General features: G+C 41.4%; 1 protein-coding gene across 1 annotated transcript in view; it reads right to left on the bottom strand.

Moving 5' to 3' along the window:
- NPSR1 (neuropeptide S receptor 1) overlaps positions 1-17,646 on the bottom strand; it is a gene marked incomplete at both ends in the record, with an annotated part of 59,071 nt that overhangs the window by 33,454 nt on the left and 7,971 nt on the right. The window contains one exon of the mRNA XM_079538732.1: positions 10,580-10,712. Coding sequence (XP_079394858.1) covers positions 10,580-10,712 — 133 coding nt within the window. The remainder of the gene's footprint in view (positions 1-10,579; positions 10,713-17,646) is intronic.

The following is a 17,646-nucleotide window of genomic DNA, read 5'->3' as shown; positions in this document are numbered from 1 at the left end:
CTACCCCCTGCCAGAGCAGTTTAGCACAGGGTATAGATGCTGTACATTGAGCAAATGGGGAAGAAGTTGTTTTGCTCAGGGCTGATCCTTGTCTGAGGGGCACTATGCCTCACGCAGGCTATGCTGCAGTGTGGTTTTTGCTACCTGCAATGGATCTGAGGACCACTGCTCAGACACAACAGCCTGAAAAATGCTGGTTTAAGGATGCCTGCTTAGTGGGTTGTGATTGCATTAATTACAAACCATGAATCACGGACATTTTGTTCCTGCATTTGTAAGATTAAAGTAGGCTATATAAATAACAATCATTACAGAGTTTTTAAGTGGATGACCATTCTTGCTTCTGGTAGCAAACTTGGAGAGCTCATTATCTTTATATTTCCACTAATAGTAGGGACATTTCTTTCTACTGCTAGAAACATAACACCTCAGTTATTTTTAGTTCTGTAGCAGTGTTACTTTTCCTGCTGCAGTGGGCTACAACAGATGAAGTAATAGCAAATGGGCATATTGTTTCCAGACCTAACTCTCCAGTGAGCCTCTAAGAAGGTATCTGAAAATGCAATCAGTGAGCATTAGGCAAAATTTGAGGTCTAAATGTCTGGGTCCAGGATGGTTGAAAATACTTAGTATTTGGTTCAGCACTGGAAACTGAAACTGAATGAATGTTCCCTATCTATATCTAGATTTATATCCATATCTATCTTTCCCTGTATAATTCCTTGCCCACGTATGCAGAAGGCAAAAGCAATCCAGCTGTCTTGCACATCAGGATTACTGTCAGTTCTCCAAAGCCACATTTTCTCCTACAGCCCCAGTCTTGTGGGAGCACAGCTTTACCTTTTCAGGGGGAAAAGTTTTCCTTCTGCATCAAAGGCAGTTTCTTTACAGCTGCAAGGAAGCTGTGTAACTAGACTGTTCATGTGCATTTCTCCATTTCATTGCTTTTGTGATACTAGATTGGAGCTATAAGTTTTCAGGATGCCAGGTTCTCTCCGTTACATCTCTAGTGTCACAATTTCACCTGTGAAACATGAAATCATCTTGATTTTCCTTGACTATTTTCCTTTGGCTGTATGACCAAGCACTGTGGAATGCAGGTCCATATCCCCCCCAAGAGACAATGTTCCTCCTTCACACAAAGCTGCTTTCTGTCTCTCACTATAGGTGTTAAAGATCACTCGGTTTCCTCTCCCAGCTTCTACATGTACTCCACTTTTTACCTCATCTAAATCAGGTTTGGAGACATCAGCATAGATACACAGCAGAAACGTTGCTGGCTGTCCACGCAAGAGCCGATAGTACAGTAAAACTGGAATTATATCACATCAGTGCCTGAGTGATTTATTTTGATCTAGGGCACTACGACTCATCTTGGATGTAAGAGTTCAAAGGAGAATTTCGGTTTTTACAAGGTGGCATTAAATTGCCAGGAATGGCAACGGGTATCAAATGTGGCTGCCATGAGCTACCATGAGGTAATGCAGGCAGTGACATCACCGCATTTGTCTTGTCCTGACTTATGTCTCAGCCTGGGGGATTTACTCTAAGGAAGCCTCCTGCAGCTTTCTACTTACTGAATTAGTCTTCTGGGCAGCATCAGGATGGAAAATGACTGCTTCTTCTCCAGGCATCTAATGCAACCATGCAATGAATTTTCTTATTCACTCCCAGTCCAGAAAAGTCAACATAGTTCCACAGGATACACTGAATAAATAATATTAATATTGCTGTTCTTACTCCCTGAGATCATTTTTGCTCTTGGTTAATTGATTCTCATTTACTCTGTGAATACAAAATGAGTGGTTTTGTCAAACCTCACAGTTGCTCTAATCTGCAGAGAAAAGGTTGGTGTCATCTATTTTTTTCCCTGTTTTCCAAGACACACACAGATGATTTGCAGAGTCATTGGACTTCAAACTGGGTGTCTGACAAACAATCTGCTTCTGAAATGGTGGAATGCAGCTGCTTTTGCATTCTCCAGCAAATTTCAATGTCTGTGCCTGTGGCAGTATTTACAGATGCTCTTCTTCCTTCCTGATTTTGACATACACTTTTCAGTAGTCACAGGAACATGAAGTGTAGAGCACAGGCACTCCATTACCAGGAAGTGTTTCATTACCATATGTTAATTACATTTTTTGAGAAGTTCTAGGAAATAATGAACATAAAAAATGTAGACATCTTCCTTTCAGTTTATCAGAGAACTGTGCAAAGACTTCTCCCAAGACTCTACTGCAGGAAGGATTCTTAAAAGAAAACAAGAAGAAAAAAAAAAGCCTCTCCCTTTTTCTTAGGCTTTTTTTTTTTTTTTTTTTTTTTTTTTCCCTTTTCTAAAAATAAAAAGCAAATAAAAGTGTAAAAAGAAGAGAAAGTCAAGGATTTCTGGGGATTGCTGGAATAAACTCTACTTAAGTTCAGCATTCTACATTATGTTTCTGTATCTTGGGAGTAAATCAGTGGCAAGTTCTAGGCAAGACCCAGCTGGCAAAGTGCAAGTTTTCAAGTATGGCCAGGAACTGCATTGGCTCTTTGGCTGCCAAATCCACCTCCAGTAAGGTGACTTACTGAATTAGAAGCTAATTGACTCTATGCAATTAACTTCCAATGCTCATTATCACTTTGATATTTAAGGTACTTGTAAAACTGATGAATTTGTACTTATGATTTCTCTGAAGTGGGGAAATACAACAAATTCAATTTTCCAGATGACTAGCTGGATTATAATTATCTGTTAATATTGTTCTTTGTGTTAATTTTGGTAATGGTTTTATTATATTAACGACTAACAAGTCCTCTTCAGTCCTTCAAGTGCAAGTGACAGGCTGACTCGCCGGGAGTGCGTTTTGCTTCCGACACTTTGCTGGCTTGGTTGACGTTGTACGAATCGCACGCCGTCTGCAACACTTTGCATCCTTTCTTCTTCATTAGCAGGTCTCGTCAGAGGAGCCAGAGGACGATGGCGTGCAACAATCCAGAGATACAAAAATGCTGTCAGAGCATCCGTGCTCCAGCGCTTGAGAGGACATGGAGGAAGATGGGGTAGCACAACGCAGACAACTACAATCCTTAGCTAGCCCCTGATGATCCAGCACTCGGGAGGGCCTGTAGGAGGATGGAATATCACAATCCAGACAACCACAGTCCTTAGCCAGCCCTCCATGAGCCAGTACACAGGAGGAGCTGTGGCAGCATGGGGTACCACAACCCAGACACCCACAGTTCTTAGCCAGCCCACTGTATTCCAGCACACGGAAGGAACTGTGAAAGGATTGGGTCCTGCTTCCCAGGGAAACACAAACCTTAGCCAGCCACCCATGATCCAGCACATGGGAGGTGATGGAGGAGGACTCTTTGGTGCCTCCAGTTTTGGAGCAGCAGGCAAGAAAAGTGCAGTCTCCTCGCAGAATGCGCTCTCTGCGTTAAGCAGTGCAAACCCAGGTGATGACCACAGAGATGGACAGCAGAAACTTTTGTAAGTGATGACCCTGTCCCCTGGGAAGCGCTCGCAATGAGCTCCTTAAGTGCTTACTGGCTTCCTCTGGATAATGGAGAGGATGTGTTCTGGGGGATGGAAGCTGGGATGTGTGGGGGGAACCATAGGAAGCACTGAGGTTTCGCTTCTCTTACAGACCTGATGTGATTTACTTGCGGTTCGATGATACGGTAAAATGCTTTGTCGGACATCTGTGTGTCCAGCAGAGCAACTGCTGTGTCTTTCAAGATGGTTGTAGTATTCTTCAGTTGTTCCCTCTGAGCAGCATCCTATGGAATTAATTGGCATGGCTTTGGCTATTTGAGTTTGACTTTGCTTTTTGCCGTTTGGCTTCCGACTGTGTAATTTCTTTTGCTGTCATGTTCTGTTTTCTAGTGACTGTATAGCAGAAGACAAGGCAACCTGGGAATCTTCTGGACAGTGGATGTTTTCATGTTACTCTCCTGTGATGGGCAAGCATAATGTTTCAGGTCAGTACTGTTTTTAGCCTTGCTGAGTGCTGCATGCTGCTACTGTTCAGGCTGCATTTCTATACTTGTCCACACTGCTGTGCCTCAATGGAAGCACTTGCAAGGTGATGTCTTGCCTTGTGATGCAACAGGGGCATTGGATTACGGTATTTCTTTGGTGTGTTTGCACCCCTGAAGTTACACCAGGAGTCCTTTTTGTGTCTCCAAGTAGAACTGGCTTGTCCCAGGTGGTGTAGCAAGGGCATTTTCTTGTGTAACTCTAGAGGGCAATTTTGTATTTTTGTTGTATTTCCTTTGGAGCATATTGATTGTTTGCCTCCCTGCAGGCTTTCCAGAGATCTCTCCTGAGGAGCTGCGCCTGGGGTATTATAACTGCAGTGCAAAGGAGAGCACTGGATACTACGTAAGTATTCAAAACAGCTGACCTTTGGTGTGGACACCTTCAGAGTAGGAGTGGTTACTGTTCTTCAGGTGGCCACTCTTGACTCAGTGAATACCAAACTCGAGGGGAATGTAAGAATGCCCCCATACGTTCACTTTTCTGTGCACCTAGTAGAAAACAGCAGGAGCTGCTGGCCTGAATGCTTTGCCATAACTGAGCAACCTGATCTGGCCATAGGTGTCCCTGTTCACTGCGGGGGAGTTGGGTCAGATTGCTTTAAATGTCCCTTCTGACTCAAACACGTCTACGATTCCCTTCCCTATGATTGCCTTCAACGTAGTTTTCAACAACCCACTGTATTTGATTTTACCAGAAGCTGGTGCATGCAAGGGAATATGAGATAAGTCCACTCAATGCCAAGATGTTTGGCCCAAGTATTTGCAAGGGAATTTTCAAAATGTGTCCCACCATCTGACTCAATTCTTTCTGGAGTGCCATGTCACCACAGGACTTGTTTCTCCAGACCCAATATAGTGTTTCAGGCGGTAGCATGGGGTACTGCGTACGTTTCAAGCAACCCAGTGGTTGCCTCCACCATAGTGAGCACATAATGCTTACCATCGTGAGTTCGTGGCAAGGTGATTTCATCAACCTCCTCATATTTGTACTTTTGCCATCGTCCTTCCCCCCACAGAGCTTTCACCTCTTGGCTTGTTTAACTGTGGTACGTGTAGCACAGTCATGAATAAGCTGTGCAATAGTGCCCATAGTTATGTCCACCCCTTGGTCTCTAGCCCACTTACATGTTGCATCTCTTCCTTCACGGCCCGAGGTTTCATGGGCCCATCGAGACAGAAATAATTCACCCTTGTTTTGCCAGTCCAACTCCATTTGAGCCACCTCAGTTGTGGCAGCTTGATGTCCTTGGTGGTTATTTTGTTGTTCTTCAGTAGCCCTGCTCTTGGGCACATGAGCATCTACATGATGCACCTTTACACATTCTTTATTTGAATAGTAATGTATTTCCACAGCTCAGCAGCCCAAATAGGTTTACCCCTTCTTTGCCAGCTATTTTGTTGCCACTGCTGCAACCAATCTCATAAGGCAGTTGCCTCCATCCATGAGTCTGTTATTGTAGGGAGATGAACTACTTAGTAAAAAAAGAAGCAGAAAGAATGGGAGCTTCTAACGTGTTTGTTCATGTTTAGCCATTGTAGTTGTAGAGTTAGATGCACAAGTTTTATACAGGGAAACTCTCAGACTCTGCCTTTAGTCATTATGGCCAAAGTCATCTCAGAAGTCTGAGGCTAAGCAGCACAGAAATGAAATAATTCTTGCATCAGCACAGCCTGTCTCCACCTATTTGTTCACATAACACTCCTATGGCTTGCTCTTTGTGTACTGCTATTTTACTAAACACTAAAAATGAGTACACTAGCTTGTGGACCAAAGTCATTTTCCATGGTCCAATTTCCTGGGAGCAAGTGAGAAAGCTGCAAGTGATGCACAGAAACACTTAAAAATATACATTTTTGTCTTTCCAGTGTAAATTTCTTGTCATTACTTAGATTTTGGTATTTCTTTCGCAAGTTAGACTGTAGCTGAATATTTTTTTCACATCTTTCTCTTTTGCTTTTCTTTTTGTATGTATTCTACCATACAGAAGTTTAGCTGGCATTCTTTTTAGTTTTTTTCTTCACTACAACTGCAGCAATACCTAAATAAGCATGTATACCTTTCAAGTCTGTTGGCCTAAGGCTTATAATTAGGCATGTGGTGAAGTTGCCACTTTATATCTAACCCCAGTAACAAACAGAATCCAACATTGTTCAGATTCTGATTTCTGCTTAATGTTGGGACAGAAAGAGAAATCTCAGAGTCTTCTGTGAGAAATCACCTTAACATTTTCAAATCCCACTTTTTAGATATTTACTTGGGAAGGAAATAGAAAGAAACAAACCAAAAATAACCTCAAACCAACAAATGTAGAACACAAAAACATATACATACACACGCCTGTAGTCATTAAATCATAAGAAGGAACTTAAATACATTCTCCAGACAGTAGTGCTTGAAGTTGAGTGAAGGATACGGTTTACCAAAATTGATCTTGTGTTTCTTGATCCACTTTTGAATTGGTCAAATTACAATAATTTTTGTTGAATGGACTGTTTAGGTAATATATAATGCTTCTTATCCAGTGGTCAAATAATACAATACAATACAATAATTTTTGTTGAATGGACTGTTTAGGTAATATATAATGCTTCTTATCCAATGATACTCAATGTATGAGACTGGTAAGGAATATCTCAAATGAACACGAGGCAATCACCAACACTTTGTGGACAGTTTTGCAGTTGAAAGCATTTCTTTGGAGTTGTTTGCCTTTGAATGGAAGGGCCCAAGAGTGTTTCCTGTCTGAAGACTTGCCTGAGAACAGGTGTTTCCAGCTTAATAAAGGAGACTGGGAGATGACACCACTGTATCCTGTGAAGGCTGGAGTATCCCTGTGTGCTCTTACCTGCTGATTTAAGTTCACAAGGCCTGGAAAATGGGAACAAAGGAGTTCCTGCTCAGATCTCAGAAGTCAGAAACTGTCGCTCCAAAAGAGCAGGCTTGACCACTCTGGACCATAAGAGTAAGTACTGTCACTGTAAGCAGTCAACTGACCACCACAACCTTGGATGACCCACCACTACCAAAGATCAGCACCTGACACCAAGACATTGCTAGGTTGAGGAGCAATGAACCTCTTTGCTTTGCTGAATCTGTATATCTGTATATCTGTATATCTGTACATCCATATATCTGTATATCTGTATATCTGTATGTCTGTATGTATGTCTGTATGTCTGTATGTCTGTCTCTCCCCATTTTCTATATTTTCTCATTTTCTTCTTTTATACTTCTGCTTCTGTAGTAGCCATTGCCTAATATTGTCTTAACTGTAATGATTTTTAACCATAATTAGCCAATTAGCCAATTTTACCTTCAAGTAAAGCATTAATTGGTGTTAAGAAAGCTCTCAGTAAATTGATACGTATTATTCCTCTGATCCTTGGATGACTCCATCACTGCAGCAACCCCTGCTAACTAGAGGAGGTGCAGCTCAGGAGACAGAAAAAGATTCATCTCCCTTGAAACCCATGGAGTGGGATGAGACATTCAAATACCTGAGATATTAACAGAAAAAAAATGCATGATCGTCAGCTGCTTTTACATTTTGAAAGTAGGGGTAAGGTGGCCTTTCTTTGGTAGAACTGGGTAAAGTGTCTGAATAAGTAGAAATATTTTCTGAGTGCAACCATATTTCACTTGAAAATTTCCAGCATGATCACAGTGTCTGTGAACTTACCAGTCTGTCAGACCCCCACTCTCTTCTTGAACAACTTGGGAAATTCAGTCAGAGGCAAAAATGTTAAAGACTCTAAGGCTCTGCAAGGTATGTGAAATGGTATCAGATAGAGGGAGATGTGAGAGGTTTCCTGCCAGTAGAGATAGCTATGCCACAAGGATAAGTTGTGTTAAACTCAAAAGAAATCTATTTGGGAAAAAGTGTTTAGAAATACTCCCCCCACAGGGTAATCTTCAAAGCTTACACTTTCTGAGAAACTAAATTGCCTTGGAGATAGAAATCTGTAGGAAACCTACCTTTAGTTTCAGTCTTCACAGAAGAGCTTGTTTCTTGTTGGTGGTGAAAAAAAAGCATATGCCCAAAAGCAAAGTGAGCACTAGACAAACTTAGCAATATTACTCCTTGTTAAATTAGCTGATGAGTGATTAGTACTATTGTTCAACTCAGCTGTTAACTTTTAGCTGATTTCCTAGCGCTTAATTCCTAGCTAATTTCAAAGCAATTTATACATGAGCTAAGAGTTAAACATAGGCATAAATGCAGTACTGATACAGACATTCTATGGGCACATACTTAGTAAGAAATACTCTCTGAATTAAGCGTTAGCAAGATCTTTACATATCTACATATTTCTGCATCCTCCAGCATCATGACAAATTATGATGTAGAGAGGGATACATATGAGTCTAATCTGTGAATCTGCCAAGTGAGTAAGACCACTGAATTTTAGTCATGTTGAAAGACGCCTCAACCAGTTTGTTACTTCTCTTCTCCATCTGGCTTGGCAATGAGTCAAGGAGAATATCAGTGCTCATTTCCTATTTGTGTATTATGCACAATTTGCTTTGAATGCCTTTTCTATTGTAACACAAAAACTAGACTTTCATTTTATATTAGTGCTATGTTAGTAGGAGGATGTGAGAATTGAGGATGCTACTCAACTGATGAAACATATCTATAAAGAAGAAGTTTTTAAATGGCTTAGAAATGACTGCTTAGAAATGCCTGCATTGATGAAACTGTATTCATTATTCTTCTCTCTTGCTCCTTGGCAGAAATAATTAATATTTTAAGAATTCAAAAATAGATGGAAGTAGTAAGATTGAGTAAGCAGAAACTGATTGTCAGGAGATTAGGCTTTAGTTAGTAGGATTTAAATATGCCTGGCGTGTCAAAGCAATGTGACAAGCCAGTGTTTTCATAATGTTCTGTGTCTACCTCATAACTTGTTGTGAAAGGCTGATGACTGTTGCCAGCTTGCTTTGTTCTTATTAATATTTTTGAAGATAAGGAAGTGAAATGGCTCCATTTCAGGAATTAAGTCATTTCTTTGTGCCAAAATGCTGACAGGAACTCTTGGTGAGGGAAGATAAATTAGAGGTCTGACTCCTGCATCATAAGAAAGAAATCCACACTGCTTGAAAGGAGCCTTGCTGTTCAAAGTGGTGTTAACTCTTCTAACATTGCAGATGGGGGTGAGTTGCCTGTGTGAATTCATTTAATATGAAATGGAACACACTGCTGAACTGAGGCACTTTCAAGGTCTGATTTTGTAAGTTGGGGATAATTTTAGGAAAGAGGAGATCGAAAGAGCTAGCAAGTTTAACACATTGACCTTAGTCAATATGTTAATATCAGCTGTAAAACATTATGTGCTGCCCACATCTAATGGGATGTCTCCTTGTTTTTGTCACTGACTACTGCAGCTTCTTCAAAACTGTGTTTGCAGTCCCTTCTCCTCTCATCATATAGACTGTGTTCAAATCCCCAGCAAATAGCTCTCCATCCAACTCTGCATTTGTTCAGTAAAATAGCTTTTCCTATGCAAAAATGACAGAACTACCCAGCACAACACCAATAGTATTTTCCTCCTGGTGTACCTCATATGGACCAGATGTCTCTCAACTAGTTCTGACCAATACTATCCTGCTATTTCTTTTGATTTTCCAGCTTAAACAGACACAACAGATGTCAAAGGAGGACTCAAAATTGCTGGGAAAACATGTATTAAATAGCTGTTTAGTAGAAAATTCTTGTAATTACTACTGTTTCTTACAAAAAAGGAAAAAGAAAAAAAGGAACAAAAAAAGAATCAATGTATCCTATATACACAAGCAATACAACACAGATGTCTTGTAAACAGGGATTAGTAGCAGGACATCGTTATAGAAACTGTACACTTTTTCCCTTGGGAAACTGTTAAAACTCCATAAATTCAGGCAATTCAAGGCCACAGAGAAACAAAGTACTGACTATGCTCTTGTTCCCATTCCTTGCCATTGTGACATTTTACAAGCCAGCTTTCTGTACGTTCTCCCGTATAATTCTTATTCCCCTCCCCACAGACACAAAACCCAAATATATTCCTCTCTACATTTACATCTTTATACTTCCCTTACTTGGTTAAATCAGACCACAGGAAGTTATTTTCACTCTTCAATGCAAGCGTGCAATTGATGAAGCAACACTTTAATGAAGTACTTTAGAAAGGATTTTAGCAGAAAAACACTAGAGATTCATCTTGAACTATTTTAATCTAAACAGTTCTATGACAACAGCTGGGAACATAACTTTTGGGAAATGTGGATGCTAATTCAGACTGGGAGATAAGATTCAGTGAAAACAATGAGTTGCAGCTGCTGCAACTGACACAGACACTGCTACATCTAGCAACATCTTTTGAGATCAAAGGCAGACTGAGCCCTAAGATAAGCACCCATCCATCTGTCTTATGACAAGCTGCAGCTGCAAGTTGGGTGGCAACCGAATTCTTCGCCATTCAACTTGCATTTCCTAGTTTATGCACAAAATTCTTGTCATTTTCATACTGATTTCTGTAAAGCTTAAGTGGCCCTTTCCCTCCCAAACACTACCTGTGATTGCCAGCTGTGTAACAAAGAAGGTCATTCGAGATTTCCGCTTCCTTCTCCATGTAGAGAAGAGCACGATGGCATTTCCAGCAATAGTAACAATAAAGAGGATCCAAAGAGTCACCAGCTGCTCTGTCTGCATCAGAAAGACAAAAAAAAATGATGTAGGCAGGTGAGTGGATAGTGACTTGGGTTAAGCCAATCAGTTGACATAGGACAAATGAGGTGAGAATGCAAAAAGGAGAGGAATGTAAGTTTTGACAATTGATTTTTAATTATACAGACTAAAAGATATTCTTGTTCTTTCAGAAAATACCTCACATACATCATCACCAGTGATGTCCCTCCCAGATTGATTTGCAGTGCCTGTATATTACTGCTATATTCACAAAACTGCTATCGATGCCTGTGTTCAGCACTGGACACTAAAATAAGAGGCAGCCATCAGCTTACTCTTGTTGCTCCAACAAGTTGTGAAATAACCAACTGCCATGCTTTGGAATACTGATAGACATGCTTCTTTGGAGCAATGGGGGAAATAAATACTTCTCTCCTTCCCAGGCCCATTGAGTATGGGTCACCCATAAGCCCTATGAAATTCAGACACCCACTCCATGATCTAGATGTATAGCGAGATTGAAAAGTAAGCATGACCGACTATAAGAAAAAGTAAAATTGTGCAGCATGCAATACATGATGACAAAACGTCCCCTAGTGGTACTGTGTACAAAGAAAAGAAAAATAAGAAGCACTCTGGAAGCATTATGATCCTCTGACTGCAAGACTAAGGGCATACACACACGCATTTGTTTGCTTCATGTGCGTGAGCACACAATTTGCTCCCTCCTTTATGGCCTACTGAAACGTTGTTGGTCTTCTCTAAATGCAGGTTAGTTATTTTTCAGTGCTATTCTGTAGGTTTCTTCTAGCCATGTGGGACTGCAAAATTCGGTTTCTCTACATCAAGCCAACCAGCTTTAATGCCTGAGAAGCACTGAGTCTGCAGAGCATGGAGTCAGCCTGGAGAAAATATTCAGCATTTCTGCAAACTTAGAAAACCTAACTTGCATAATGCATGTATGGCAAGGGAGAAAACAATTCTGCAGCTCTTCTGCAAAGACAAGCAGAACAGACAGCATTTTTCACAGCAAGACTTTGAAGGGCATAGGACAGAGAAACAAGGAAAGGCAGAATTAAGAAGTGCTGAAGTATCCAGCAGTGATAAGTATCACTAATATTAAATGGGGAGGTGGGTGGCCCTGCATATGGCAGGGGGGTTGGAGATTCATGATCCCTGGGGTCCCTTTCAACCCTGGCCATTCTGTGATTCCATGATTCTGTGATTCTGTGATAATACACATGTTGTTATTACAGCCAAGGGGAGAAAAAAAATACACACGTGGCTCAGCAGCCAGCATGCATAGTTCCTTTTCTACTGAGGAACAGAACCAGCTCTGCTTCAGTCTGGTAGCAATGGGACTTCATGACCTATGTGGCTGTGCAGAAGAGGCAGGACCCACTTGCTGTATGAGCAATTCCAGGCTGTGCTCCATGCCTGAGCCCAGGGATTAGTTTAAGCACACAATGAATGCTGTGTTTAGATGGTTTCATTTTTCCCAGCACGATAACTTCTGTTAGTTTAATCTGTCATTTGGGTCACCTCATCTAACTTTAAAGCTCTAAAGAGAGACAGCTACTCTAAATGGTCTTTGTAGTCTAGATAATGGTAATATCTCAGACATGAGTCATCATTCATCTCACCCACCCTGGGATAGCTGTCTCCACTGATTATAGAATCACCTATACAAGACAACCAGTGTGGGCTGGGTGCTTAAATTTTAGAAGAAAAAAAACAAAACAAAATGAGCAAACAAAAAAACAAAACAAGCAAGCAAACAACAAACAAACATGTTTTAAAATCTAACAATCTCTTGGAAGCAAATTCCCTTTGCAACACTTAGCAGAGACATGGTAAAACTATGCTTACGGGGACACTTTTTTTGTACAGGGATTGGAAGGAGACATCTTTTTGGAAGATAAATAAAGCAGGGGGAAAAAAAGAAGTAAGATTTTGTATCACATTTGTCCTTGAAATCAATTGGTTCTCCTAAGGGATTGGCTTGTCTTTTTCATTTCAGAAAAGATCTTTCATATGTTAAAAAAATAAGGGACAAGACATGCTCCCATTTTCTCTGATATAAAATTGGGAGAGCATTTTTCAAAAAGAAATTCTGCATTCCTGTATTGTAATGATAAGGCTAACAACAGAACAAGGCTCTGACACAAATCTTTTTGCAATTCCTGCATAAGAAAATCCTCAGTGTCAGCCAAGCCTGTGTTAGAGGGGTGCTTCCTCCCCACATAGGGGTAAGCACACATTGTCAGTCCTCTTGCCAACTTAAAATGAGTGCTTTAAGCTCTACAGAAATGTACAATTAAAACAATCTACAAAAATGACAAAAAAGGCGCAAAAGTTGAGTAAGGAGAGCTAAATTTGAAAGACTGTAGACAAAAGCATATAGACAAAGTTTCTATTCATCTATTTGTGGTAGCTGCTGTTCAGAGAGCACAGAGAAAGATCTCATTCTTGGGGATTAAGGAACTACATTAATAGGCAGCTTAAATCACTGCAGCCTCTATCAGTCTGAATTAGCTTGCGGAATGAAAACTTCTGTAGGTATTAATGGGATGCTCATCATGATAAAGGCCTTCATAGAAGCTACGGCTGGAATTCAAAATGTTCTTGATGAACTGGAAACACACACTTTTAAAAACAGGATTCCATTAAATAAAGGAGCAGCACAGGACACTACGGTGCAGTAGCTGTAGTGATTCCAGGCTGGGTGAGCCTTCCAAACATCACCCCCAACACACAGCAGGTAAAGGTTCTCTGCAGGTGGAATACTTGGCCTCACCTCCAGCACTGGGTGCACGTTTGGGCACTGCAATCTAAGGGGGCCTACAAAGATGGGGAAGGATCTACAGGCAAGAAGCATGGGGACAACACTCCCAGATGTAAGGTTTGAATTTTTGGGTGGTCCTCTCTGGAGTCAAGGGTTGGACTTGATGATTCTTATGGATCCCTTTAACTTGAGATATTCTCTAGTTCTACACTGAAAACAGTGACAACTGCCATCAGACCAACACATGTTGCATGTCTCTGCTCCACTGAAGCCAGCTGCTATACTATGTCCACTTTGGGACACTGCACTTAAATAGAGGCGTAGGATAAGGAGTTGACAGCAGTTCAGAGGATACAGCTCAGCAAGAAGAGTGAATTATTTAAATCGCTCGACCTAGCAAACAACAGACTCCAGGAATAAATGAGCATATCTTTGAAGACATAAGGCTGTAGGAATAATAATAAAAAAAGGAACAAAATATTCTTCTGGTCCACTGCAGATTGGCCCAAAATCAATGAACCAAAATTACAGCATAGAATTCAGGATGGTTATTTAAAAATTTTCATTTACAAAATACCTGTATAGATTGATTGAGTCAATGAAATCTCCGTCTATGAAAATAAGTCTTAGATTTGAGATACAGCTGATTGATCCCTGAACTTCACTTCAGCTGCATTGTCCAGAATTCTGTTTTATACTTCACAGTGAGGTTGCTTAAAAATGGATGTGTTTCATTTCACATCATGTTCATCCAGCAGAAATCGTCTTTTTGTAGCAACCTTCAGCAAGGTGATTTGCAAGAAGAAAAGAGAACCACTGTTTAATAACATCTTACACAGACAACTGGATAAAAAGATAATAACATCTCCTTGTGTAGAAGCTTCCTTCAAGGGCTGCTTTTGTAGTGGGTGTACTAACTACATTACAGAAGAACATCATGAGCGAGACCAGTGTCATACAGCAGTTCTTGTAGATTAGAAAAATTAAAAATGCTAGTGACCTAAATAAGGTTATAGGACAAATCAAAGTCAAGAGGATTTCCTTGGCTTGACGATTACCATTGCTTATGCTTCTATTCCACAAGACTGCTGTTTGAAGCATGGAAGTGCTTGGCATCTGGAGCACATATTCACGTTTTGCTAATTTGCTTTAAGATTAAATGCAGCTTTAGCCAATGAAGCAAGTCGCCTCATGGGTGAAATGTAAGTCAAGAAAGCTGTCTGAAAAGTGCATACATTTTCTTTTGCTCGCAGAAGTGTTTTGTTATTTTGTCTCTAACAAAATTTCGGAATTCACAGGCTGCAATAAGTCTAGCATGAGGTGTACTGTGCTTTATGTTTGAAACAGAGTGCATCCCTGTAAGCCTGGTGTACCACTCACTCACCATCAAAGGCAGAAGGGATCCTTATGGATTCTAGGCATCTGTGCTATTATGATGTGATTTGTATTTATCTTGTATCAATGACAAAATTCACCCCTGAGCTCTTTCAGGGTCTCAAGTTCTGTGTCTATGAGTTATTGCAGTGTGGGGAATAGTAGTGGAAAAAGTTTAATATCTTTCCTAATGTTGCTGGCTGGTGTCTTAACATGTCGTTAGGAGGCTTATAGCGAATTCAAGTTGTCACTGACCTGGTCTGAGGTCAGTGAAGGGTCACTGAGGGAATTGAGTGCACCCTCAGCAAGTTTGCTGACGACACCAAGCTGAGTGGTGCAGTTGATACGGTGGAAGGAAGGGATGCCATTCAGAGGGACCTCGACAGGCTGGAAAGCTGGGTTCGGGTGAACCTAATGAGGTTCAACGTGGCAAAGTGCAAGGTTTTGCATTTGGGCCGGAAGAACCCCAGGCACCTGTACAGGCTGGGAGGAGTGGTCCTTGAGAGCAGCTCGGCAGAGAAGGACCTGGGGGTCCTGATGGACGAGAGACTTAACATGAGCCAGCAGTGCGCTCTGGCAGCTCGGAAGGCAAATGGGATCCTGGGCTCCATCAGGAGAGGGGTGGTCAGCAGGGACAGGGAGGTGATTGTCCCTCTCTACTCGGCTCTTGTGAGGCCCCATCTGGAGTACTGTGTCCAGGTGTGGAGCCCTCAGTACAAGAAAGACATGGAGATTTTGGAAAGGGTCCAGAGGAGGGCGACTAAGATGATCAGGGGGCTGGAGCACCTCCCCTATGAGGACAGGCTGAGGGAGTTGGGCTTGTTCAGCCTGGAGAAGAGAAGGCTGCGGGGCGACCTCATTGCAGCCTATCAGTACCTGAAGGGAACCTACACCCAGGAGGGGAGTAAACTCTTCAAAAGGGCTGACAATAGCAGGACTAGGGGAAATGGATCCAAGTTGAAGGAGGGAAGATTTAGGTTGGATGTTAGGGGGAAGTTCTTTACGAGGAGAGTGGTTAGGCCCTGGAACGGGCTGCCCAGGGAGGTTGTGGATGTCCCGTCCTTGGACGTGTTCAAGGCCAGGTTGGATGGGGTCCTGGGCAACCTGGTCTAAATGTGTATGTTTGGTGGCCCTGCTAGGCAGGGGGGTTGGAACTACATGATCCTTGAGGTCCCTTCCAACCCGAGTCATTCTGTGATTCTGTGATTCTGTGGTGCTTTCCTGCTTCATGCCCTTGGTCTGTTGAGTGATGAAGACACTACTATTCTATGCATCCCTACTATCACAGCTTGGTAGTGATGTAAGTCGCTGAGCAGCTTCTTCTTACTAGGTGATTAAGTTCTGGGAATACGTGAATTATCTGGGGATAATCTGACTGCTTGCATTTTGTTCATTTTAAAAATGATGTAAGAATTGTAACCTATTGCAATCACTGAGATGTACTCATGGAGTAAAGTAAGCAAATTCACAAGTAAGTTCCTCTTAACATGTAAAAAGGACACATAAAATTGCTTGCTAAATTGGGAAACTGACATACTGAAGATCATGTTCACCGCTAGTAAATTGTATTGCTCTGTTCTAAAGGAAGTTTTAAAGAAAAAAATAGAGAGAGGGAAAACTTTTTCTCATCTCCTGAAATAAACACTTCAACTGCAGACCATGCAAGCAAATGGAGGACCCCAGGTTTTGCATTATTTTGACCCTGTTATAGAAGACATGGAGTCCTGAATTTTGACTACTGAAAATACGTAAGAGAGATATGTTATTTTAGCTGATTCCATGTAGGGTGGAACAGAAGAGGAAAGGGAAAGGAAAGGGGGAAGAAAAAGACAAGGGCAAATTTTTCTGAGGCAGTTGAGTGCCGTGCAACTTCACTGATTCCAGCTGGGGATTTACAGAATCACAGAATCACAGAATGGCCAGGGTTGGAAGGGACCTCAAGGATCATGAATCTCCAACTCCCCTGCCACATGCAGGGCCACCAACCTCCACGTTTAATGCTATACCAATTTAAACTAATTTACAGTCAGTTTGCTTCTACTGGACCGCAATATTTAAAGAAATAATAAGAAGACACCAGTTGGAGCAGTTTACTTAAGAAGCTGCATCAGAAAAGGATCAGGTTGAGTATTAGGAAAAGATTCTTCACCACAGGCACTGGAACAGGCAGCCCCAAGCTACCAGAGTTCAAGAAGCATTTGAAAAATGTTTTCAAACACAGGGTTTGGTGGTACTGCATGGAGCCAGGTGTTGGACTCAATGATCCTTGTGTGTGCCTTCCTGTTTGGGATACTCTACGATTCCATAATGCAGTTCACAATGAAAGGATGAGAAGCACCAAATGGAAGCAACTCAGGACATTTTGATTATATATTAGGATAGTTAAACACTGGAATTTGAGTGCAGAGAAGATGCAGGATCTCTGTCTCTGAAGATGTTCAGAACTTGTTTGGGCACTGCCTTGAGCATGCTTTTGAGTGGTCAGATCAAGTGACCTTCAGAAGTCCCCCTGAGCCTGAACTGTACACACGAGAGCGTGCATAATACTCAGAATGCCTATTTTCTTAAAAACTTACATACTAAAAACTAAATTGTACTGATGCAGATATGTATTCAGATGGGAGCTTTGCACAAGACATATATTATTTATTGTACCACAGAAACAAAAACAACTCAGATCTTCGGGGAATTACAATTTACATCACCCTGCAAGTCAGGTGTAAATGCTGATGGGAATGGCACAAACATATCAATTTTAAGTAACTTAAAAAGTCATAGATGGTGTTCAGCTAA

This window comes from Tetrao urogallus, assembly GCF_951394365.1.
Source record: "Tetrao urogallus genome assembly, chromosome: 7".
NCBI classification, from domain to species: domain Eukaryota; kingdom Metazoa; phylum Chordata; class Aves; order Galliformes; family Phasianidae; genus Tetrao; species Tetrao urogallus.
The sequence above is the reverse complement of the archived record's forward strand: the minus strand, read 5'-3'. Positions and strand labels throughout refer to the sequence as shown.